The following is a 24,797-nucleotide window of genomic DNA, read 5'->3' as shown; positions in this document are numbered from 1 at the left end:
CAAATACACAAGTCAAACAAGGCCCAAACAAAGTAGAGGATTAGACCACCAGCTATGGTAGTTTAAAGCTAACGTAATGCACGTCGACTTCAACCACCTAAATGAAAACAGCTTGATCTTCTCCAACAAAATATGGGGCAAATCTGCTGAACCTCTGAACAGACGATGATTCCTCTCCGTCCAAATAACCCAAACACAAGTAAGCCAAATGAGCTGAAGAAAAGATCGACACGCTCGAGATTCACCTGCTAAATATGTAAACTGGATAAAGTGATCACGCAAAGAAACGAAGTCCACCACAGGAATGTCGATCCATGAACGCACTAAATCCCAAAGAGAACCAGCAGAACCGCATAAAATGAATAAGTGATGAGCCGACTCAGCCTCACAACATCCAAAAACACACAAGTGATCTGTAGAAGATAAAACCCGTCGAGTAACCAAATTCACTCTCGTAGGCAACCTGTCACGCAATAACCGCCACGCAAGGATAGAAACCTTCATCGGAACCTGTGGGTGCCATATGAGATTTTCCGCAGCATCCGTAGAAACCAAAGCATGAGATATCAGGAGTTGGTATGCCCCCCTAACAGTATAACCTGCAATAGGATCAGGTTGCCACTGCCACCTGTCTAAAGAAAAAGCCTGCAAGCAAATGTTATAAAGAAGAGACTGACACTCCCCCAACAACTCCTCCTCCCACGCCCTCAACTGCCTCCTCCACTCCCACGCCTCTCCATCCGCACCCCACCCTAAAGTGAACATCTTTGCCACCGTACACGATTTGTTCGCCGCTAACTCAAACAGGCGCCCAAACCGCTCACACAAGGGCGTACCATCCACCCAGGGATCGGTCCAAAAAAAAGTCTCTGACCCGTACCCCACCCTCCTCACAACATGCTCCCCGAACCAACTACCCCCTTGCTCACCATCTCCCTCCCTGATACGCACAATCTCCCTTCACCACAAAGACCCCCTCCGACCTCCGTCCCGAATTCTGCCTCTCTCAACCCCATACCTAGCTGCCAACACTCTAAACCACAACCCCCCGTTGTCCACCAACATCCTCCAACACCACTTACCCATAAGGGCCTGGTTGAACTCCCGCAACCGCCTAACCCCCAAACCTCCACTCTCCGTAGGTAAACAAACAGATTTCCAACTAACCCAAGAAATTTTCCTAAAATCCTCACAACCCCCCCCCCCCCCCCCAAAAAAAAAATAAAAAATTTATGAAAAGAGATTCAATCGAGGAAATAATACCTGAGGGAACTTTGAAGAAGGAAAGAGCGTAGACAGGTAGAGAGGTCAAGACAGATTTCAACAGAACCAGACGACCACCAAAAGACAAGAAGCGACTCTTCCACCCAGACAATCCATTCTTTAAACGATTCAGCACTGGATCCCAAAAACTCAGTCGCCTTGGATCACCCCCAATCAGAAGACCCAAATAAAGGAAAGGAATCTTTCCCACCTTACAGCACAGAGCAGACGCAGCTTCGCCCAACCAGGAATCAGAAATATTAACTCCAACCAACATGCTTTTATTAAAATTAACTTTCAGACCTGACATAGTCTCAAACAATACAAGAACAGCACGCAAAGCCCGAACATTTGCCCAGCTTTTAACCCCTAGCAAGAGAGTGTCATCCGCAAACTGGAGGTGTGATACCGAAGTCCAACCCTGCTCACCAATACTATACCCCGTAAATAAATTTTGCGTTACCATTGCCTCCATTAACACATTCAGGCCCTCCGCAGCCAAGAGGAAAAGAAAAGGAGACAGTGGATCCACTTGCCTAAGACCACGTCTAAGAGGAAATTCATCAGTTGGACTACCGTTGACTAAAATAGACGCCGTAGCCGTACAGACACACTCTCTAATCCATTTCCTCCACAAAGTAGGAAAAGACATTCTCCCCATGACATCATCCAGATAGCCCAAGTCCACTGAGTCATAAGCTTTCTCAAAATCAACCTTGAACAACATGAGTTACTTTTTAGACCTCCGCGCCTCGTCCACCACCTCATTAGCAACAAGAATGCCATCAAGGATTTGCCTATCCTTCACAAACGCTGACTGGGCCTCAGAAATGACGCTCCCAATCACAAGACGCAACCTGTTCGCTAAAACCTTTGCCAAAATTTTATAAAGACAACCCACGAGAGAAATGGGCTGAAAGTCGTTCAGCCTTTGGGGACTATCAACTTTAGGAATTAAAGCTATAAAAGTGGAATTTAAACCCTTAGAAAGCTTTCCATTCCGATGAAATTCAGATAGGAAACGCAAAATGTCACCCCGCAGCTCAGCCCAGAAGTCTTTAATGAAACCAAAATTAATCCCGTCAGGACCAGGGCTTTTATAACTATCACAATCCCACACAGCGGATTTCACTTCTGCCTCCGTAAAAGGTTTGATTAAACTACCAATCTCCACGTGGTTCAGCCTTTTGAACTGAAGATCCTCCACCCCGGGCCGGTCCACATTAGAAGCTTTAAAGTGAGACTCAAAATGTGAGAACACTGCCTGCCTAATCGGCTCCACACCCTCTATAGTAACCCCATCCACCTGAATAACAGACAACACATTCCTTCGGTGGCGACCCGCCAAAACCGAATGAAAATACTTCGAATTAGCATCTCCATCCTTTAGCCATAACGAACGAGATTGTTGCCAACTTATGCTGGCATACAACCGCGAAAGCGAGTGAATATCAATCGACACACCATGAAGCTCCGCTAACTCCTCTTCAGAAAGATCCTCTTCCTCACCCTTCTCATCTAGGGCCGAAAGCCTGGCTTTCAAATTATCGATGCGACTAGGAAGATTATGAGTGTGAGACCTATGCCACTCTTTCAACCCTGCCTTAAGCAACTTAAGCTTTTCCTTAAACACGTAACCAACCCAACCATCGACCTGAAGCGAATTCCACTTTTCTCTCACAAAAGAATGATATCCAGGCACATCCTTCCAACAATTTAGCATCTTAGACGGTCGAGGCCCCCAGTCTTCCTCATTCGCCGATAAGACAAGAGGACAGTCTGGCTACCTGCCTACAGTTAGGCCAAACCAAACACCACTCCTCAGAAAGGAGAAATCTATCTAGGCAACTCATAGACAAACCACCCCCCTTTAACCAAGTAAACTTACGACCAATCAAGGGGAGATCAACCAAGGAATTATCTTCAATGAACCGACTTAAGGGAACGTGATCTAAAGAACAATGACCACCCCGCACCGAACGTCGTTCATCCACTCGTTTCACGGCATTAAAATCCCCACACACACACACTCTCTTCCCCACCAGCGAATGAAGCCGCTCCGAAATAGTCTCCCACAGCCGTTGCTGTGCCCCATCATCACAAGGGGCATAGACATTTGCCACATAAAACTCTTCTCCAGACTTAGTGAAACGACCATGACACCACAACACGTGCTCACGACTCTCTGTCCACCACATCTCCACCTCAGAAGAATCCCATAAAGTTAAAATCCCGCCTGAAGCCCCAACCGAAGGGCGATAGGAAAACCCATGAAAAGAGCTACCCCACAGATTAGAACAAAGAAAAACATCACAATTTTGTAGCTTCGTCTCCTGCAGACAAAGAATAAAGGGTTTCAGTTCCCCCACCAACTGGCCTACATCCTTCCTCTTCTCGAACCCACCCAACCCTCTTATGTTCCAAGAAACGATCTTCATTCACAAACACTCTCTCCCCTAACTCAGCAAAAATCACACAAACTAGCATCCTTTCTCAGGACGAGGTTCCCCCACCGAGCCCCTACTTGAATATTCCTTCTTACCTTTACCCGCCCTGGATAAAATATTGAACATGTTCACGTTGTCTCCCTTAAACTTGATCCCAATTGCTTTCCCTATACCCCAAACATCATCCACCGCCAATTGATCATTGCCGTGAACGGCCACCCAGTTCTTCCAATCGTTACTAATGGATCCGGACGAGGAGGAATCTCCACTGGAGGCTAGGCGACTCACAGAGCAAGAACGATTAATATCGTCCACACCCCTACGTCGTCGAACCTTCTTTTTTAAAACTTTTAAAATCTCACGACGATCATTGTTTGGCATCCGAGCAACTTTTTTAATACTGTGAAGCGGGTGACGAAGGACCCCACCTGCCTTCTTTTTTAGAGTATCCTGTTGCCCTTTCTTAATAGAACTCTGACCAGAATAGTAACCCTTCCTACCTTCCTTACTCGCAGAAAAAATCACACCAGCATCCCCGTGATTCTGATCATTAATCCATTCCAAACTCCAAGGCCCCGAGATAACAGAACGTCTCGCCACAGGCGGACACGAATTCGTGCGTTTATTACGGGGCATCCGAACAAAGGGATGAGCATGTGCCTCCACCGCAGCAGAAGATCTTTCTGGCCTAAAAGCAGGATCCCTAGGCGTTCTCTGAGAGCTCGGCCTCATGTTAGAGGAAGTCTCAACACTATTAATGATTGGATTAGGAGGCAGGGATCTTTGCTCCACCTCTTCCTCAGGTTCCCCTTCAATTTGCTTGTCTAAATATTCTTTCTCACGCAAACCTTGAACATCAACACCAGCCTCGTCCTCGAACCCTTCTTTGATATTGTTGAACAACGCGTCGACATCACGACTGACTTCCGGATCCACATGACCCTCGCCACAATCTGATTTAGCCACATCCGACCCGCTTTCCTCAACTACAAGACAAGAGTCTTCTGCCATATCAAAACCCCACTCCTCCACAATCTTAACCTCCACCTGACAACCATCCACCAAAACAGTCTCAACTCTTTTAATGATACCCAGGTTGGGTGTAGCTATCAGGACCCGAGCATAATCAAGTCTATCCTTTTCAGCTGACCAACAATCCGTACGCAGAAAACGACCACAATCGAAAACACAGAGCTTGAAAAATTCCTCGTTCCAAGCGTGTAAAGGGATCTCGTAAAGACGAACCCACGCACCTCGCCTATAAGGCAGCACATCTGTATCCCAGCGTATCCAATTCGAAAAGAACAGTTGGAAAAACTTTTGGCGTTTTTCACCATCTCCATAGTGTCGACACCCTCCGAACTACAGATAAAAACTTTGCCAGCTCCCATAGGAATGATAACCAGATCGTGAAAACCCGCATCCACTATTCTTTCCTGTACTAAAGATACCGCCTCTCCATTGATAATGGTAGCCACTACACCATTCCGAGCCCACTCCACATCAACAGATTTTGTGCGATAGCTTTTCATAAAGAAACCACAATCCGTCCCGGTAACTGCTTGCGGTTTATTCTTCTCAGTAGGCAACATGTTCCTTTCTTGTTGGGCTTTCTTTTGGGCTAATTGGACCTTCCTTGCCCCTAACCCGACAACTATGTCCCCCACTCGGACTCCTTCCGTAGGGACACTTAACTCCTTCTCCACTCTTGGAACACGTACACTTTCACATTGAGAATGTCGCTCTGAGGGCTTAAGTCCTTCCTCCCTAATAATGGGTGCTTCATGCCTCGAGAGTTCTTGCTTCTCGTCCTTCAATAATGATGCATCTACTTGTTCCATTACAGCCTTCTTAGACTTTTGCGTCTCCATTCTTTTGCTTGCCCTCGAATCATTACGCTCGAACAAAGCCATGCTTGCTCTAACACGAAAATGACCAAACCAGACATTGTTCAAGGCGTTCGTCATTTTAGAAACATTTCTAACATTGGAGTATTTGACGAAGCCATAGGGTTGACCATACTTATTCCTCTTTTTAGCAACGAACACATCCTCCAGCATGCCACAAACTTCAAAATCTTTTCTAAGATAAAACTTTGGTAGTTGTGCCGGAAAATTTGTAAAGTATAAAGAGACGTACCGCTTAAGGTTTGAACCCGAAACATTGACATCACAGAGCTTGAAGCCAACATTCACACCACCACCATCCTTTAACTCCTTGCGTCCATCAAACACACCACCAGCTAGAACCTTGCCTCCTGCAATCTTACCACTGCCATCATCAGACGTCACCGACACACCATCACGCTGCACTGAGCTTTTCTTCTTCCCAACATCCGACAACCTGCGATCTCCATGATACGGCAGCCGCCGACGTCGATTAACTGAAAGAGAGCGTGAATTGCGCAGCCTGCATAACGAATCACGTCGCGCACGAAGGCTGAAATCCTTGTTGTCATCATCAAATGATGCCGTCATACCATCATTTAAATGTCGACCCTGCTCTCTGCTCCTATCCTTCCCATCTTCCGACAACCTACAACCTCCTTGAGACGTTAATCGCCGACGCCGATGAGCAGAATAAGAACGTGATTGGTACCGACTGCGAACCGGATCACGTCGCACACGATGGCTGAGCTTCTTTCTCTCATGATCGTGCTGATGCAGCCGTCTTTCAATACCAGAAGGAGATCGTGATCTAAAGTTAATTCCTGAAGCATATCGCCTGTTTAGATGAGTTCCTTTTTGCGCAAAATCACGTCGTTCCTTACTGTAACGAGTCTGGCATCTCCCAGATTGATAGCGATCACGCGTGCGATGAGAAGGGAAGGGTTGATGATCGTTAAAGCCTTGAAGACTGGATGTTGAAATCGATCATGAAGCATAGTAACGTCTGGTCTGCCTTGAAAAGTATCGATCTCTGTCATCCTCTCTACGCCCATTCCGACCTCGCCGTCTCACCTCGGTCCATTCTCCGCTATCTAGCAAAGCATCCCCCCGTTTCTGCCTTACTTCCGGTGAAGGCGATGACCGAAACGGCTGCCCTAGGTGTGCCCTAGAAGCAGCGCCTCTCTCTCTCTACCTCTCTCTCTCATGAAAATTTGTTTTTAGTATATTATATTTCTCATTGACATTTTGTTTTTTGTATTTTAAGTTTGTCGTCTTGTGCGGCGTTGTGTTTGGCGTCGTCTTGTGCGGCGTTTGTTGGTGGTTCATTTTAGTACGATATTTCGTTGATTCAAATTGACATATTTACCTCAACTCATTACAGATCTGATGAAAACTTGGACGTCAACGTTGCAGATCCGGGAGTATGAAAATTCCGATTACTTTTATTTTGTCATATTTGTAGGCACTTTCATGATGTTATATGCTATTAACCTAGATGCTGTAAGATTTTTTGTAGATTCACTTTTTTCAATTTTTAGGTAATGATCAGATGTACTTTCAATTTGAATGAATGTATATTTTTTAGTAAAAAAAAGAGTAGTTTTACATGCGTGTTTCTTAATGTTCCGTTCCGTGTGTTATTTAAACATAAGTGAAAGTTGTTTAAAATTGCAATTTTTCCATTAATGAAAACCATCAATTCTCCGTGTGTTTTAAATAAATAATAACAACTTAGGGAGTAAGTCAATTTTCTGAATGACAATAAATTTGAGTATGTTACAGAAAATAGTAAAAATCATATCACATAAAAGAAAATGAATGCAAAGTATATATATCCCATAAACAGAAAAGTATTGTATTCAAAAAAGAAAAGTATTCTTTTTTTTTTGGTACATAAAAAGAAAAGTATTCTAATGGAATATCATTTGGTTTTTTCTTTCCAAACAATAATAACATATAATCTTTACTAAAAAAAATAATAAAAAATTAAATGCAGTAATCTTGTTCTTGACCAAAAAAATGCAGTAATCTTGATAAGAAAAGATATGTAAAATAAGAGTAGAAATTCTTTTTTTTTTTTACACAAAAATTCAATTTAATCTCTCACATAAATAAAATTCATAATAATCTCTGATATTTATATACCGAAGTAAATTAATTTGTGATTCGTTATTAAATAAATGACTAATCTATATAAAAATGTATGTTCATTTTTTTTTCGAGTAGTTTAGTTGTTAAAAAATTTACCCTCAAGATGATAAATGAGATGTTCGAAATTCGAACACTGACCTCCCACATATAAAATATTGGGAAAATATTATGTCTCTTACTAACTGAGTCAAGCTCATAAAGACAAATGTATTTTCACTATAATAATAATAATAATAATAAATAAATAAATAAAAAGTATTTTTTTTTTTTGACACAAGCATAGACACTGTGTTAACCAACTATAAATACCACAACATTTCACAGTCTGTTTCAATAGAAAAAACCTCACAAAATTTCAAAACACCATGGCCGACATAATAACAAGAAGAGAATCGGCAAAGCGCAAAGCTAACCGTTTTTTGATCAACACAGCAACGTTGATGACAATGATGGTGAAGAGAGCAAGTCGATTTACGTTGAAACTGAAGGCGGCGCCACCGGCAACTAATGATCAGAACCGGAAAACTACTGTAAAGTCGTCGACAACGAAGAAATTGCTGAAAAACATAACGAATAAAACGATGCCGTTTATTGAAAAGATGAAGAAGAAAAAGAAAGGGAAAGAAGATTGGGGAGATGGTGGAGTTTGGCAAAAAGCGATCATGATGGGTGATAAATGTGAGCCGTTGGATTTCTCCGGCGTAATTTATTATGATAGTAAAGGCGAACAGGTGAATGAATACCCTCTCAGAACACCCACTGCATCTCAGTCTCATGCTTCCTGATTTCGTTTTGTTTTTTTTGGATTTTCAGTCGATTTTTATAATATGTATGTCTTTTTTTCTTGAAGTTTTTTTTTTTTTTTTTGTATATATTGTTTGTGGAAGTTTGAGTTTTTTTTTTACAAAAATAAGTTTACATGAGTCGAGTCCATGAGTCGAGTCCCCTCTAAGAGAGGGAAACCCTCAAACTTTATAATTAAGGTTACAAAGTCTTTAATTGGTTGTGAGATTTGAGCTATCAACCATGGTTTTGTTGGTAAGTTAGGTATTTCATATATAGACCATATAGTAATTTGCAATCAGAAAAAATCTGACCGTTCGATCAAATTATATTGTCTTTGTGATGTTTTGACCTATTGAATTAACCTCACGTGAACGTATAAATTTATATTTTTCATTTTGCTTTATCATAATTTGTTAATTTTGATTTCCATAAGTGGAGGATTAGTATTGTAGTTGGTTTCTTGTTTGAGTGATAAATGATAGTAATATACATGAAATTACGTCCTGATTTTGTGTCTATATCGGTTGAGAGATAGTTTTAAGTTTTAACATGTTATTATTGTGTGAAATGAATTGTGGAGCGGTTAGAAAATAAATATACATCATATGTTAACCTCACGCAATTGCAACGTACCAATTGAGATGTGATTTTTTTTTTCTTTAACAAAATATTAAATGAATTAAAATGTTAGTTTTTTTTTTTGACAAAAATTAAAATGTTAGTTAGAAAAATATAAACATTTGCTAATATTATTTTAAGTTTTTAACCATTGCCGTTCCAAAAAGATTTTTTTTTTTTTTAACCATTATAACATGTATGTGTCCCGTTAGTTTGTAGCTATAGCTTAACCAAGAAAAAATGGCATTATTATGTAGAACATTTTTATATGTGTTAATGCAGTAAGTTTGTTTGGTTCAAAAAAAAAAAAAAAATTTAGAACCTTGCGATTGTGTTTGATATTTTAGGTGATGCTTATCATTTCGTCTAAAAAAAAATAAGTAAATGTATTTATCTCCTTCAAATAAACAAAAACATGTATTTTCCATTCACTTAAAAAATGATGGTATCTTAGTAAAAAAAAAATGATGCTATCATTTGATCATGTAACCGATCTCATTCAATAGAATAAGACATTGATTGCTGTTGTTGACTTGTTGTAAAAAAATTAGCATATGACGTTGTAATTTGCTTAATCAATTTTGTTATTAATATTAATTTTGAATCAGCATATCTGAAATATTAATTTTGTTATAAATATATATTAATTATTAGTGTGTAATGTTTCATGCCAATTTCAGAAGTTTACTTTTATGTTTATTGTGTGTAATGTTTCATGCCAATTTCAGAAGTTTATTTTTATTGTGATGTTTCATGCCAATTTCAGAAGTTTATTTTTATTAAAACACAAGAAATTTTAATACGATGCGATACGATATAGAAAATGTTTATGAGCTTCTATGTAAAAAAATTTATATCATTGGTCAAAAAATTGTTTCAGGCAGAGTCGAATTTAAATTCTTCCGAATGATTCGTTCTTTAGTAAAATTCATTAATCACTTAAACCCAATAATTTGATGAGTTTAATTTGTATGCACCGTTAGTTTAAAGTTTTTTTACACATGCATCCAATGATGTGTTGACACAGCATTTAATGAATGTGACTCATCATGTGTGTTTAAACATCATACATGATGTGTTGCTATATTATTTGACGCATGTGTAAAATAACTTTACACTGAAATTCTGATTTCAGTAGTTTATGATAGGACTCCTGAATAGTTTTTTTGTTGTTGTTACACTCCTGAATAATTATTTGTATATATTTCTTTGAGTTTTGAATAAGTAAAAGAATTTAAATTCAAATATCGGTATCTACATATATATAATATAATTTTTTACTAACTGAATTATATTCACCGAAATAAAATAATAATATGATAAGATTGTTTTACTTTTTTTTACTAATATAATATGATAAGACTTTTAATTAGCGGTTTTTTATATGTTCATTCTTTGAGTTTTGACATAATCCGTGTCATTTTTTTTTTTTTTGGTACATGTGTCATTTTTATTTCTATTTATACTAATACATTTCTTTGAGGGGCTACAAATTATTCTGAGGGTTAAAGTGTCAACATAGCTAAAATATTGGGATGCATTTGCACCTCATTGGTTGATTTTAATTTTTATAAATAAAAATCAATCTCATCTCATCTCATGACAGAAGCTATTAGGTCCATCGAATCAAAGTGTGGTAATGTGTAGTCTAAATGGCATAAGATATAAATGAGTGGAATGCAAATTGGCTTTTGTAAAATGCGGTGTCCACTAGTTAGTCTTAGTGTCCACTTTGTGCGATGCCAAAGTAAATAAATGAGTGGGTTTGGATTAAAGATTGATAGCTCAAGTAGAAACCAAACCAAATACACCCAATTGAAAGAATAAGATTCTACTCAATTTTTGTTACAATTTAATTTACATACCCATCATCTTGTTTATATATTCATTTCTGTCCTTTTTATATGGAATACTTTGGAGAAGAAAAAAATTGGTCATTTTTATAAGAAACTTTGACCAATTTTCAAATGTTTTAAATGTTAAATTTCACTTATACCCTTATTTATTATGAGAGAAAATTTAAAAACTGAACATAGGTCAACTAACCAACTTATGAATGTCACTTGCGCTTTCAACATGTTATTTCTTGATGATGGTATCTACACCATACAAGGCACTCATAGCACGGATATCGAGACGTGCAAGAAATATTAAAAAAAAAGCAAAAAGTGTAGTTTTGTTGTATATTTGTTAAAAATTTGTGTTTAAATAACATTTTTCAACAAATTTTGTATCAAGTACCAATTTCTTCCCACCACAGTTATTAACTAAAATATAGATATTTGAAAAAAAGTGTTTTTTTTTTTTTTTTAATTCGAAAATATGCAATAAAATAGAGATGCCTTAGGATTGTTAGTTCATAACATTCATAGAAATTTCAACCTCAATTTGTCTTACCATCACCCAATTCTTTGTCAATGCTAACTTTACATTTTCGATCAGTTCATAACAAATATTTTAAAATTGCAATGTATATTCTACATAGCCAATACCCCACGCAAGCACACTCTTAAATGTTCAACTTACTACTACCATTTATATAACATATCATTCTAATTCTAAATGATTAGATTTTAGAAGGGTAGGTTAATTAGTGTCTCTTAAGCACTAGTTAACAAACCAACTTTTGGATCGCTGGCGCCACGTGCTTTCATTCTCGCCCTCGTGTCTTTTAAATTTCATGATCTGTCTTTGATTGGGCTTTGCTTTCTTGGATCTATTGGGCCTAGACAATTTTCTCTTAGTCCATTGACCATTGCCCAGTCCAGTACACATATTATGTGGATGTGTACCGATACACCGCTGAGGTGGTTAATAGGTGACAATCATTTAATGCGAATTTTGTTTCTTTATTAAGTTTTCATCATTAAACACTACTTTTTAATATTTATAAATGTATCTTTCACATAAATATAATTATCAATCATGTTCTACAATAAATCAAAACATGCGTCAAATCTTTTAATCTAGATTGTCACATTTTTTTAACAAGAATAAAATAATTTAATATCCTTTAAAATAATATAATTTTAGTATTTGAAAAACACATGGTATTTTCTGAAAGAAAAAAAAATGTATGATTTAAACAAATTTTTTATATTATTATTATTATTATTGACGGATTCTTATTATTATTATTTGCTTTCATTTTTTTTAATATTATTAGTTGACAAAGTTTAATATTTATTTATCGTTTAACCATTAACACATATAATTATATTTTTGTACAAAAAAAATTAAATTTTTTAATATGCTTAAATATTTTATTGTAATAGTTAATCTAACTAGTTGTTGTTGAACTGTTAAATTGTCGACATTTAAATTCATAAATATTTTCCATTCCAATTTGGTCAATTTATTTCCTTAGTTCTTTTGGTAGAATTGGTAGAGACTATTGACCAAAAAAAAAGAATTGGTAGAGTCTTAATTATCAGTTCTTGATATAACTAGGTTTTTTGAGTAACAATTAATCAAACTAGTTGACATTGTGGCGTGTATATTGTCAAAAATTTGAATCATATGTGTGTCATTCCAATTAGGTGGTATTGAATTGTTTAAGAGAAATTTGGTTTCTCTAGTCACAGTCGTTATGTTTGTATCAAAATTCTTTCTGCCATCATTCCATTTCAGGTATTTACAGAATTCCCGCTAGGGATAGCAACGGACGCCCATGGGTGCGGGTTTGACACTTACCAAACCCACACCCGAAATCATCACCCAAAACCAAACTCAAACCCAAAGGCTATTCGGGTGGCAAAACAACACCCACGCCCACACCCATTGGGTTCGGGTTTTTTCCACCCAAACCCAAACCCGCATCACATTTGAAAATAATTTGCAAATTTAAGAAATTAAATTACAACATAGACTTTGAATTAAATTACAACTAAAATTAAGGTATTCCAAGGAAATTCAAACATAGACTTTCAAGAAATTACAACATAGACTTTCAAGAAATTAAATTACAACTAAAATTTAAGGTCTTCCAAGGAAATTGAGGGAGACTATGGGGGTAATTAGGTAATTATAAAATATTTCGGGTGGGTGTATGGGTTTCGGGTGTGGGTTTGACTGATACCAAACCCACACCCATATTATCGGGTGTCACCTGAACCCAAACCCAGGCAAAATCGGGTTTCGCCCGTTGACTTGGGTTTGGGTTCGGGTGGGTCTCTCGGGTTTGGGTTTTTTTGCCATCCCTAATTCCCGCAGATGGTACCGCACTCTAATCGACTAACAATTAGATTATTGATGACAGTCAATTATATGATGTTTTTAACAGGAGATTAGGATGATTTTAATAGCAAATGAAGCCCAAAAGCAAGCAAATACCTGGAAAAGTGAAGTTACTTGGCCCAGAAACTAGGGATGGCAACAGGCGCCCGTGGGTGCGGGTTTGATACTTACCATTTACCAAACTCACACCCAAACCCAAAGGTTGTTCGGGTGGCAAAACAACACCCACGCCCACACCCATTGGGTTCGGGTTTTTTCCATCCAAACCCAAACCCGCAGCGCATTTGAAAATAATTTGCAAATTTAAGAAATTAAATTACAACATAAACTTTGAATTAAACTACCACTAAAAATAAGGTATTCCAAGGAAATTCAAACATAGACTTTCAAAAAATTACAACATAGACTTTCAAGAAATTAAATTACAACTAAAATTAAGGGGGTAATTAGGTAGAATTTACCATGGTTCAAAGTGAGCACAAGAAATTGGAAACAAATCACAAGTGGATGCATGCCCCACCTTTGTTAACACCTTTGAGTTTGTGCAATTAACATTGAGTTCACCGTCATTGTTAACTTGGTCCATATTAGCAAACACACAATAAAAAGAATACCAAAGAGCTTGTCCAATCTTCAAAGAATGAGGGCCATGTATCCTCCTCATAAACAGAAGAACACATAATAGCAATAAAGTTCTCCCTGGATCATTAATATCAGTACAAATAATAAAGGAAACACCACAAGGATTATCCCAAGCACAAACCTTTTTGAATTGACCCTGTGTAACCATAATTTGAACATGGTAAAATTCAAGAGCATCACTCCATGATGACAAAAACATCTTCTTATGCCTAATTCTTTCCATCATTTCAACTTCAACAACCTTGATGTCATAAATTTTTTTTTTTGAATCAGCAAATATTATTAAAGCTTACTCTAGAACAAGGAGTACTAGTAGCAGCAAAAGGAAAGGAACATTACAAGATCTGAAACCAACAAGGCAAAGTCTGCCCCCACTACAACAAAAAGGACAAACATATAAAGGCTTACAAAAATTTCACCCTAAACAAAACAAAACTGTCAGGCAGCCTAAAAAACACAAAGGCAACACCTGCAAAATCCAAAATGCCTTGCTACAGCGGCACAACACAGCAACAAAAACAGCACCAAAAAACCACCAAAAGAAAAACAAGCGCAACACCAAAAAACCTTGATGTCATAAATGATTTCCTCATTGTAAAACATACTTGAGTTGTGAACAAACATGCAATCACTACAACATTGATCATATCATTACCAACCCCTCTAAAAGTGATCTTGTCCTCAAATTGCTGATCATTCTTATGTTCTAAATCATTTGAGAAATTAAAGGAATTATTTCTAGCACAATTACTACCGATAAAAATCATTTACCGACTTGTCTTGCGGCGAGAATAGAAATAGCTTTCAATTGTGATTATTGCTAATATAGTTTATGTTGAGCTAGCTAGCAATACGTGGAAAATATGTTGACCAATGGGTCTGTTTGGCAAGTCAAAAAAGTTAGCTTTTAGTTTTTGTCTTATGGCTTATAAGCTAAAAGATCTGTTTGGTAACAGTCTTTTTCATAAAGAGCATTTAGCTTATTTTACTAACTTATAGCTTCTTTTTTAGAAGCTATTTCAAGTAGCTTCTGAGTTTATAGCTTCTAGCATTTCATTTTGTCTTCCTCTTTTACCCTTATTATTTTAACTAAAATCCACATTTACCCTTTTTATAATTTATCATCATTAGAATTTAAAATAAAATAAGTAAATACATGTTTTAACGTTGCTTCTTTTAAAATCACATGTAAATAAGGGTATATATGAAATAAATTTAAATTTTTAAGAGTATTAACTGAAAATAACCATTTACAATGTGTTTCTTAGTCTGTGTGATTTTTTCAAAGAGTTTCTTATAAAAAGAATCGAAAGGACTACTCCCTCCGTCCCAAATTATAAGGGAAAAAAACCAATTTTTTTGTCCCAAATTATAAGGGAGAAAATCATTTTCAAGAATGTTTTTCCCTTATTCTCATAAAATTAAATGCAATTTGCATTTAATTTTCTCTCTCTACCCTTTTGTCAATAAACAATAACCAATAAAAATTGTTTTTATATCTTCCTATGCAACTTATTCCAAGGAAAACTCACAAAAACATATTTCAAATTCTCATGTTTTACTTTTTCTTAATAAATGTGATTTTTTTATTTTCTATTATAATTTAGGACAGAGGGAGTACATAATATTAAGACAATTGAATTGGAGTCAATGTTCGTATAACTTTATATTTTTTTTTTCTTTTGGGGCTTGACCCCTTTATTTCACCCAAAAGAAAAAAGAATTGGAGTCAATGTGAAACAATGCACTCCATCGAAACGGCGATAAAGGAAATTAATTAAAGAAATACCGACTTGACTCATCTATCAGTAATTAGATCGACTAGAAATAAGGGGAAAATTAAAATGTGTGCCTAATATGGGGAAGGTTAAGAGGTGATTTATACTCTCTTAATTTTGGTTGACTTCCCTTTTCAAATTTTCTCTTTATTTTTCTCCACTTATTTAATTTACTAAAATTCTCTTCTTCTTTTTTTTTTTAAACAAAAATTCTCTAATTATAATTAAATTATTTATTTTCACTATCCCATCTCATCTATTCTAAATTCCCATTAATTAATTGGTTCGACATATATTTCTGTCGAAATTAATTAAATAATAACGAAATAACTATTCATAAATTTCGGGGCGTTAGAGGCTTTTTGCTTGAGTTTCCTTAAAAGATACTCCATTCCTATTACAAATAAAAAGATAAGACGCTATACTATAAGCCCTTGTCTTATTCCTCTATCAATTCAAGCAGTAAATCCTTCTAACGAATTCGAGATTTAGCAATCAATTGAGTGGCTTTCGCTCCTTGGTCTATTGTCTACGGTTGAGAGAGAGAGAGAGAGAGAGAGAGAGAGAGTCAGAGATTTATAAAATTCACCGTTGGATTAAAGTTTAAATCATTCATATAAATTTTATTGAAATCTAAAACCATTTGATATGTAATTGAGATTTATCAAGATTAACGGTTTCAACAAAAATACAATAATGTCTTAATTTCAAGGTTGTCAAAACCGGACCGGCCGGTCGAACCGTGAACCGGACCTATATCCGGTCCGGTTAATGCTTAAAATCGCTGTGCACACAAACCGGGAAAAAAATGTTTAAACCGGATCCGAACCGGTAAAAACCGATGACGCGGCCCGGTCGGTCTGGGCGATTCGGCGGTCTGGATTTTTTTTCTTTTCAATGTCGTTTCAGTTTTTTCCTTTTCCACCCTGTTTTGACAACCTTGTCTCAGAAAAATAAAAAAATAAAAGAGAGAGAAGATGAAGAAATAATTACAGAAGAACAATAACAAGAAGAAATAATTACAGAAGAACAGTAACAAGAAGAAATAAAGGAGGTTATTAGAATTTGGGAGGCATATACTCAACCACACAAGCTAGCTTAAGAGTTGAGGTTTGCACTACACTTATAAAGGCTATCTATGCCATATCTCTAGCCAATGTGGGACTTCTAACACACCCCCTTGTTGAGAATAATATGCCTAAATATCTTCTGAAGATCTTAGATTTAAATATTATTTAGATTTATATTTAAAATATGATAATATTAGGTTTTATGATTTATATTTCTATTTAGAATATTTAAGATTTGTTTAGAATTTATTATAGGATTAGTTTTGTTTTAAAAATATATGATTTGTTTTTATGTAGCTCTATATATAGAGCCATAAGCATAATGAATAAAACAAGAACTTTAGTATTCTTTATATAACCCTATATTTGAGGAGAGTTTTCTCCCTAAAATTATATCTCACCAAATTCAGGAATACAAAAACACAAAAAACCATATCAGTGGCATCCGAGCCAACGTTCATAAGGACCTGTGAAGATGGATTTTTCAAAGGTTGCTCCTCCGATCTTTGATGGAGAAGACTATGATCTTTGGGCGGTGAGAATGGAGGCATTCTTAGATGCTCTAGATCTATCGGAAACTGTGGAGGATGATTACGATGTTTCTTCGTTACCAAAAGATCCCACAGTAGAACAGATGAAAACTCATAAAGAAAGAAAAACCAAGAGGGCAAAGGCAAAGACTTGTTTGTTTGCAAGTGTCTCACAAACCGTCTTTATTAAAATCATGACTCTCAAAACACCAAAAGAAATTTGGGATTACCTAAAAGAAGAATATAAAGGAGATGAAAGGATTCGAAGCATGCAAGTTATGAATTTATTGAGAGATTTCGAGTTGCAAAGAATGAAGGAGGATGAAACAATCAAGACATACGCTGATAAATTATTGGGTATTGCTAATAAGGTACGATTACTAGGCACTCAATTTTCTGATTCCAGAATTGTGGAAAAACTCCTTGTAACGATACCTGAAAGATATGAAGCCTCTATAGCCGCCTTGGAGAACAAAAAAGATTTGAGTAAAATCACTCTGCCAGAAGTGTTACATGCATTGCAGGCACAAGAACAAAGAAGACTTATGAGGGAAGAAAGAACTATAGATGGTATATGTCTAGCAAAAGGTTTTGGAAAGAAATACCAACACAAACCATGTCCTCATTGCAAAAAGGATAATCACCCACCAAAGAATTGTTGGTGGAGGCCTGATGCAAAATGTGAAAAATGTGGTAAATTAGGTCATATGATGAAGGTATGCACATCACAACAACAACAAGGAGATGTTAACATTGCTCATGAACAATATGAAGAAGACCAGGAACTACTACTTGCAATCTCAGGTTTTACAACCAACAAACCGTCAAAAGAATGGCTCATTGACAGTGGTTGCACAAACCATATGACTTATGATCGAGATCTTTTCAAAGAGCTCAATAAAACTTCTATTTCCAAAGTCAGAATTGGGAATGGAGAACAAATTGCAGTAGAAGGCATTGGAACAATTTCAATTAAAACTCATGCAGGTATGAAACAAATTTTCAATGTTTTATATGTTCCTGAAATTAATCAGAATCTTTTAAGTGTTGCTCAGCTGTTGGAGAAAAATTATAAAGTGATATTTGAACATAAAAGTTGTGTGATTAAGGATCAAAACAATAAGGTAGTGATCACATCTCAGATTAAAGACAAAAGATTTGTTTTAGATTTAATGAAGAATGATCATATTATTGAAGAGAAAAAAGAACTTAAATTCAAAGAAGATCGCGAAGATTCAGGTATTTTGAAGAAATTTCAAGTTAAGGAGGAGAATAAATATGCTTGTGAAAAATCACCTAAAAGTCATAACAAATGCAATGTTTTTACCATGAAGTCCACAAGGCACAAAGATGTTAAAGCTTGCGATAAGAAGAAGAATCAAAACAAGAAGAATAATTTTTCAAGAAGCTCAGATTGGATACGTACAAAAGATATTCAGTCAAGGAGGAGTGTTGAGAATAATATGCCTAAATATCTTCTGAAGATCTTAGATTTAAATATTATTTAGATTTATATTTAAAATATGATAATATTAGGTTTTATGATTTATATTTCTATTTAAAATATTTAAGATTTGTTTAGAATTTATTATAGGATTAGTTTTGTTTTAAAAATATATGATTTGTTTTTATATAATGAATAAAACAAGAACTTTAGTATTCTTCATATAACCCTATATTTGAGGAGAGTTTTCTCCCTAAAATTATATCTCACCAAATTCCGCAATACAAAAACACAAAAAACCATATCACCGAAACGTGAAATCAACAACAACAGGTGGCCCAAATATGGGAGGTCTCCGCAACAAACAACAAATGGATTTAGGATATGTTATGATACCATATTAGAATTTGGGAGGCCTATACTCAACCACAAAAGTTAGCTTAAGAGTTGAGATTTGCACTACACTTATAAAGACTATCCATTTCATATCTCTAGCCAATGTGAGACTTCTAACAGAGGTGATGCCAAAGAAATTATATTTGGGTAATTAAAAGCAACTCATAAAAAGCAAGGTCTCATCTTAGAGTGTTCATCAATATTTCCAACAAGCAACTTGTACCAGTACCAATTGCATAAAGAAAAAATGGGTATTTTTCTACAGTTAAAGAAATCAAAGATATGAGATGAGTAGAGCTGGCGGCTGCTGTTGTTGTGAATTAATGAAAATCCTTAATTTTCTTTAGCATTTTAGGTTTAGTATAAGTGGGTTTGGGCCTAAGTGAAAAATTCCATAGACTAAAAACAGCTCACTTATCTTTATAAAAGCAACTGTTTTATTTTTATTTATTACTATTATTATTATTATTATTATTATTATTATTATTATTTTATATACTATTTAAATATTTATAAATATAAAAACTATATTTAATTAATACCGGTTGAACCCCGCTTCAACCCCAGTCGAACCTTTAAACCGTGAACCGATGCCTCAATCGGTTCGACGTCCGGTCCGGTTTCAATTACCTTGCTTAATTTTTAAGTTGTTTATGATTATATTTTTTTAACAACTAGTTTGATTAAAAAATAATAGAACTTCAATACTTTTTTTTAATATTGATGGATCTCCGCAAAAATATGGGGTGGTGGAAGCATACTCTACGAAATAGAAAATGAAAATGAAGAACATATTAGATAGTAGAAAAGAGAGTGATAAAGTACTCCCCACTCAATCTTCGCTCCGATGATATTCCTATTCAAAACTCATTGTTTATTCAGTTTAGTTACAAAAGATACTTCTAGCTAAAAAAGAGAAATGCAGAGTCATGAGTCATGTTGTAATTTGTCAATTTACCTCAGTAGGATTTTGTTTCCACTTTTTCATTCCTACTTTCCTTGCCCATGGTTTAATGTATTCCGGTGGACTGTATTTTGACAGAATTAAGCAATGATAGAGATTTTTGTTATTATATTATCACACTACTAATCATTTCTTTATAGTGTCTCACTGAACTTGACTCAGTTGGTAAGAACATCGAATTATATATGCAGGGCGGGGGTTTAAATCCCGAACACAGCCACTAAGTTACTTGACAAAAAAAATTCCTTTATAGTAGACTTTTTTGGCTTAATGCCATAACCAGAAAATGCTCTCTCGGCATCTAAAAACTAAAAGCACTAAAGAGAAAAAAGTCAGTAATCAACAAAATGGTGCATCATTTCAACAACATAAGTACTATTATTCCTTAGTGAATTGAAAATTAAATGTGCATCTACATTTTTTTATATATACATATGATGAAATAAAATGTTATTGGCATTGGCTTCGGCCATGCACTTCAACACAAGTAATTACACATAGTTGGGTTCTTACTATCATCATGATAGAATTAAACGCAGAATCTCTCCCGAGAGCTTGAATGACTTTTCTGTTTCTTCCAGACAATGATCCTTCTCTTCTCGAGTCCATTCCTGAAGAAACAACGAAGAATTATTACTAAAGAGGTATATATATATATTCATCACCATGACTGAAAATCTGTAAAGCTAATTGGTTATATGGAAACAAAAACGAGATTTTGAGAAACATACTTCAGCAACTTTATTCAGTTTGTCTCGAACATTCTGCAACAACTGGGAAAGGTCACCATCCCATTTATAGAACTCCAAAGCCTGGTTGTTAAGTAACTGCCCAGCAATCTGTAAGAGAAAGTAATAAGCAACAATCATTATTAGTTTTTCTCGCATCAGGTGAACAATGACCGAAGGAAACTTCATACTATTATGAAAAGAATGTAAGCTATTGTAAGAATGATTTACTCCAAAAGTAGGAGGTAACCAAATTTAAGGCCCTCTTTGGATAAACAGTTTAATTAAGCACTTATAGAATAAGCGCTTATCATAGAAGTCTTATATATATAACAAAACCACCACATTGTTTACATATAAACTCAGTTGTTTTCATAAGCTATTCTGCAGTGCTTATGGAAATACGTTGAAAACAGTTTATGGACATGTCATAAGTTGTTTCTATACGATCTCACAAGTGCATATACTAGTAGTCGTAGATAAGCTCAAATAAGCCAATCCAAACAGGCCATTGTACATAAAGCTTATTATTATTGATAATTATAAAGTAATATAAGAAACTTTTCTGCCCAGTTGCATTTCAAGATTCAGTTGTTTTGGTTGTTGAGATTTCTAAACAGCTTATAATCAAAATCATACAGAAAATGCTTTGTGCTGAAAATTTATTTTCAAACACAGAATATGCTAATCCAATTATGTACATATTCAATCGGAATATTGTTTAATTACAATCAGCATGTCCATAGTACCACCAAACAGAGTATTTGACGGTGAAAGATATGAAACATTGTATACATAATACATCTAAAAGAAAAATCCAGTATGATCTAACATCTCCAAGGAGATCTCTATCACGATGAAAAATGAAAATATCTCTGGATAAAGTCTCATTAATCATTATCAATCGTGAAAAGATACATGTTATGGAGCGCAAAAGATACTCAAAATCAAAGATGTGCTACTCAAACATGATATAAGCTCTTTTAGCATAGATGCAAAGGATTACCTTCTTCCCAATCATTCGACCCCCAGCTGAATGTGCAAAGTAGATGTTGTAAAAGTGGCAAATGAAGGCTTGGGGGTCATTTTGAGATAAATCTTTAAGATAGTCTGCATAAGTAAGACCAGGAGTTGAAGGTTCGGGAATGGTATAACCTTGCTCCTTGAACCATGCCAAATCTTTGTCCAAACTTGCAGACCTTTCTAATCCAGTATTTTTGAATTCAGCATCTACACAACAAACACAAAATCACCATCCAATTATGTAATCAAATTTGCTGAGAACCTTAGTATACCCGAGAACACCAACTCAATAGCTCTGTCTAGATATGCTAAAGTAACCGATACATGTAACATCAAGAAACACTTGGAAAGAAAACACGCGCGAACTAACAAGGCCTAGTTATCAAGAAGCTTGAAGATACATGTTAAGAAAGAATAATATCTAATGGTTTTGCCGTTATTTGTTCACAAAACTACTACTCTACATTGTATAGAAGAAAGATGATATAATCCAATCTCAAACAAAGCCTTAACTTTGATATTTCAAAGAATTGGTTTTGGACCATCACAATCATTTTGAGCTCCATACATGTTTCCCATTTATGGTCCAAAACTAAGATATGGTGGAAACCGGGTATAGCTCAATATCCGTGATAAGATCTACCCACGATGAGGTTATCTCGATGAATCCATGACGAGATTATGTCAGGTAAACTCGCAGGCAAACAGCACGTGGGACACTTGGCAAGGCACGATCCATGAGGAGAAGTAGTCTCAAGTCTCAACCAAGATGGGATAGTCTCGGCTAGACAGAGAATATATACTAAGGGATAAAGGCAGCAAAAGAGACACACTCACTTTTTACCATACAAACAGTTATCCCTAAGACCTAAGCTTGGTACCTCACCGGCCAAGTATCATCGTAAAAGAACCTATGCAGGTTCAAATGCGGCCTCAATCGCAAACGCATCACAATTTCAGAGTAGCATCAAAATCATTATGTCACAGTCTAGTTCGCGGTATTAGACCTTAATTTACAACCTTGTATACTACATCATGGTTTTTTATGTCTTTAAGATAACACCAACCAACCAAGCAATTTGACTCAAATGGTTAATGTCTTAATGAGTTACCCAAGGACAAATTGTTCTACACGGTGGGAACAATTCTTGACCAGACTTTACATATCCCGCAGCCGAACTCTGGATTACCAGGACACCCTTTTCCCCCGACAACATGAAGGTTAATACTAAAAAATGAAAAGATAACACCAACCAACCAACCAAGTTCAATCACAATTGTCAGCAATATCAATCACAAACAAAACAACAAATATCCTTTTTCACCAAAAAAAATAAACACATATGTAATAAAATTAATATAATAAAAACATTAAAAAAAAAAAAAAAAAAGTCTTACAATAAGGATAAGCAGCATCTTGAACAATTTTCTCAAGAGTATCATAAACAATCTTACTATCAACAAGAAACCTCAAATAACCATCAACAGTAGGTTCCCACTTAGTAACAGCTTTCTCTTCAGGTTCTTTAACTTCTTTCTCACCTTCCTTAGCCTGGTCCTTTGTATGTAACCTCATAGCCACAAACCTCATCTCTTCAACAAACCCTTTTTTCTCACCCGGATGCCGTTTCTTCTCCGCCGTCGTCGCCGACACAACAATAACAGATTCTTTCCTGGGCATCGTCAATGATAACTTCCTTTGTAAGAAGAAATTGGAATTGGAAGGAAATTGATGTGTTGGTGATGATAATGAGAATAAAGGTTTGTTGTTGTTTTTATAATGGAAAATGGATTGGATTTGGTAAAGAGATGCTGTTGGTGACGCCATGGATGGATGATTTGGGAAGAAAGAAGAGAGTTGAGTGCACGGAGTCTGTGATATTAGAATATTGGACTTGTGTTGTGATGATGATTCAATAACCAAGAAGTAAGGTTGAAGAAAAAGCGACTTAAATATAAATTAAAATTAAGCGGCTTTAGTCCTTATTTTTATTTTAGATTTTAAATTTATTTTTTATATTTTAAATTTTTTAATTTAATTTTTTATGTTATTGATTTCAACTTAAGTTTATCATTTTTATTAAATTTTGAGTTAATTTCGTTTAAAACTTCCACGTGCACCCTCCTAAGTTGTCCGTGTATACAAATTTGTTAACTACATTGACAATTTAAAACGAAATTTGACAAAAATGACTCACTTGAAACTTTTTAAACTTGAGTGACAAAATTAAAATCTAAAATAAATATAAGAGACCAAATATATAATTAAACCTTAAAATTAATAAGGAAAATGCTAATTAATGTTCGTCACTAATAAAGAAAACTAAAAATACAAAGTCACTAGGCTATCTGACAAAAAAAAACTAAAAATATAGGATATAGAAAAAAACTTAAAATATAAATTTTATTTTAAAATTTGGATAGTCAATATTTTAAAAATATAAATAATACTGTTTTGTTTCCATGACTTAATTATTAATAATAAATATTATTAAAATGGATTATTAAATGTTCACAAATATCACCTACTACATAAAAAAGTCAATTTTTTTTTTTTGTAAAATTTTATTTACTATGTGGTTGAATTTTGAATTACTATATTTTCCTTTAAAAATCAAAGAGTTAACACCATAAAAATGCTGAAATTGTTAGGTTGAATATTATGACCAAATTCAATCTTAAAAATGAATTATTATTAAATAAATTAAGGTAGGTGTGGAAAAATGTTAAAATAAAGGTGGTTGATGGATGATGTTGGAACTTGGAAGAAAGAGGAAGCAAAAGAGTATGGAGAAAGAGATGAGGATAAGTGTTGTTTAAATTAATCAGCTG

The 24,797-nt window shown here is 35.4% G+C and overlaps 3 protein-coding genes across 3 annotated transcripts; 1 reads left to right on the top strand and 2 right to left on the bottom strand.

Annotated features, from left to right (window-relative positions):
* Positions 1-3,014: 3,014 nt before the first annotated feature.
* Positions 3,015-3,701, bottom strand: LOC123885973 (exodeoxyribonuclease-like). The gene has a single exon (XM_045935312.1). It carries the CDS (start codon positions 3,699-3,701, stop codon positions 3,015-3,017), a length of 687 nt encoding a protein of 228 aa, XP_045791268.1.
* Positions 3,702-8,081: 4,380 nt separating this feature from the next.
* LOC123884960 lies at positions 8,082-8,774 on the top strand. The gene has a single exon (XM_045934190.1). The coding sequence runs from the start codon at positions 8,116-8,118 to the stop codon at positions 8,533-8,535; it is 420 nt and encodes a 139-aa protein (XP_045790146.1). The 5' UTR covers positions 8,082-8,115; the 3' UTR covers positions 8,536-8,774.
* An 11,798-nt stretch (positions 8,775-20,572) lies between these two features.
* LOC123884959 (heme oxygenase 1, chloroplastic) lies at positions 20,573-23,916 on the bottom strand. The gene is made up of 4 exons (XM_045934189.1): positions 23,364-23,916; positions 21,949-22,172; positions 20,946-21,053; positions 20,573-20,825 (listed from the first exon to the last, which is right to left on the bottom strand). The coding sequence occupies exons 1-4, from the start codon at positions 23,791-23,793 to the stop codon at positions 20,733-20,735; spliced, it is 855 nt and encodes a 284-aa protein (XP_045790145.1). The 5' UTR covers positions 23,794-23,916; the 3' UTR covers positions 20,573-20,732.
* Positions 23,917-24,797: the final 881 nt, after the last annotated feature.

Source organism: Trifolium pratense, linkage group LG5, assembly GCF_020283565.1.
Source record: "Trifolium pratense cultivar HEN17-A07 linkage group LG5, ARS_RC_1.1, whole genome shotgun sequence".
Classification (NCBI taxonomy): domain Eukaryota; kingdom Viridiplantae; phylum Streptophyta; class Magnoliopsida; order Fabales; family Fabaceae; genus Trifolium; species Trifolium pratense.
Note: the sequence above shows the minus strand (reverse complement) of the source record. Positions and strands in the feature narration are given on the sequence as shown.

Bases quoted from the DNA above. Each gene is read 5' to 3' on its own strand.
- LOC123885973 (XM_045935312.1), bottom strand. From the start codon at position 3,701: ATGAAGATCGTTTCTTGGAACATAAGAGGGTTGGGTGGGTTCGAGAAG.
- LOC123884960 (XM_045934190.1), top strand. From the start codon at position 8,116: ATGGCCGACATAATAACAAGAAGAGAATCGGCAAAGCGCAAAGCTAAC.
- LOC123884959 (XM_045934189.1), bottom strand. From the start codon at position 23,793: ATGGCGTCACCAACAGCATCTCTTTACCAAATCCAATCCATTTTCCAT. The intron at 22,173-23,363 runs GTAAGACTTTTT...TTTGTTGTGTAG, and splicing joins AGATGCTGCTTATCCTTATT to ATGCTGAATTCAAAAATACT. The intron at 21,054-21,948 runs GTAATCCTTTGC...TTTCTCTTACAG, and splicing joins GTCGAATGATTGGGAAGAAG to ATTGCTGGGCAGTTACTTAA.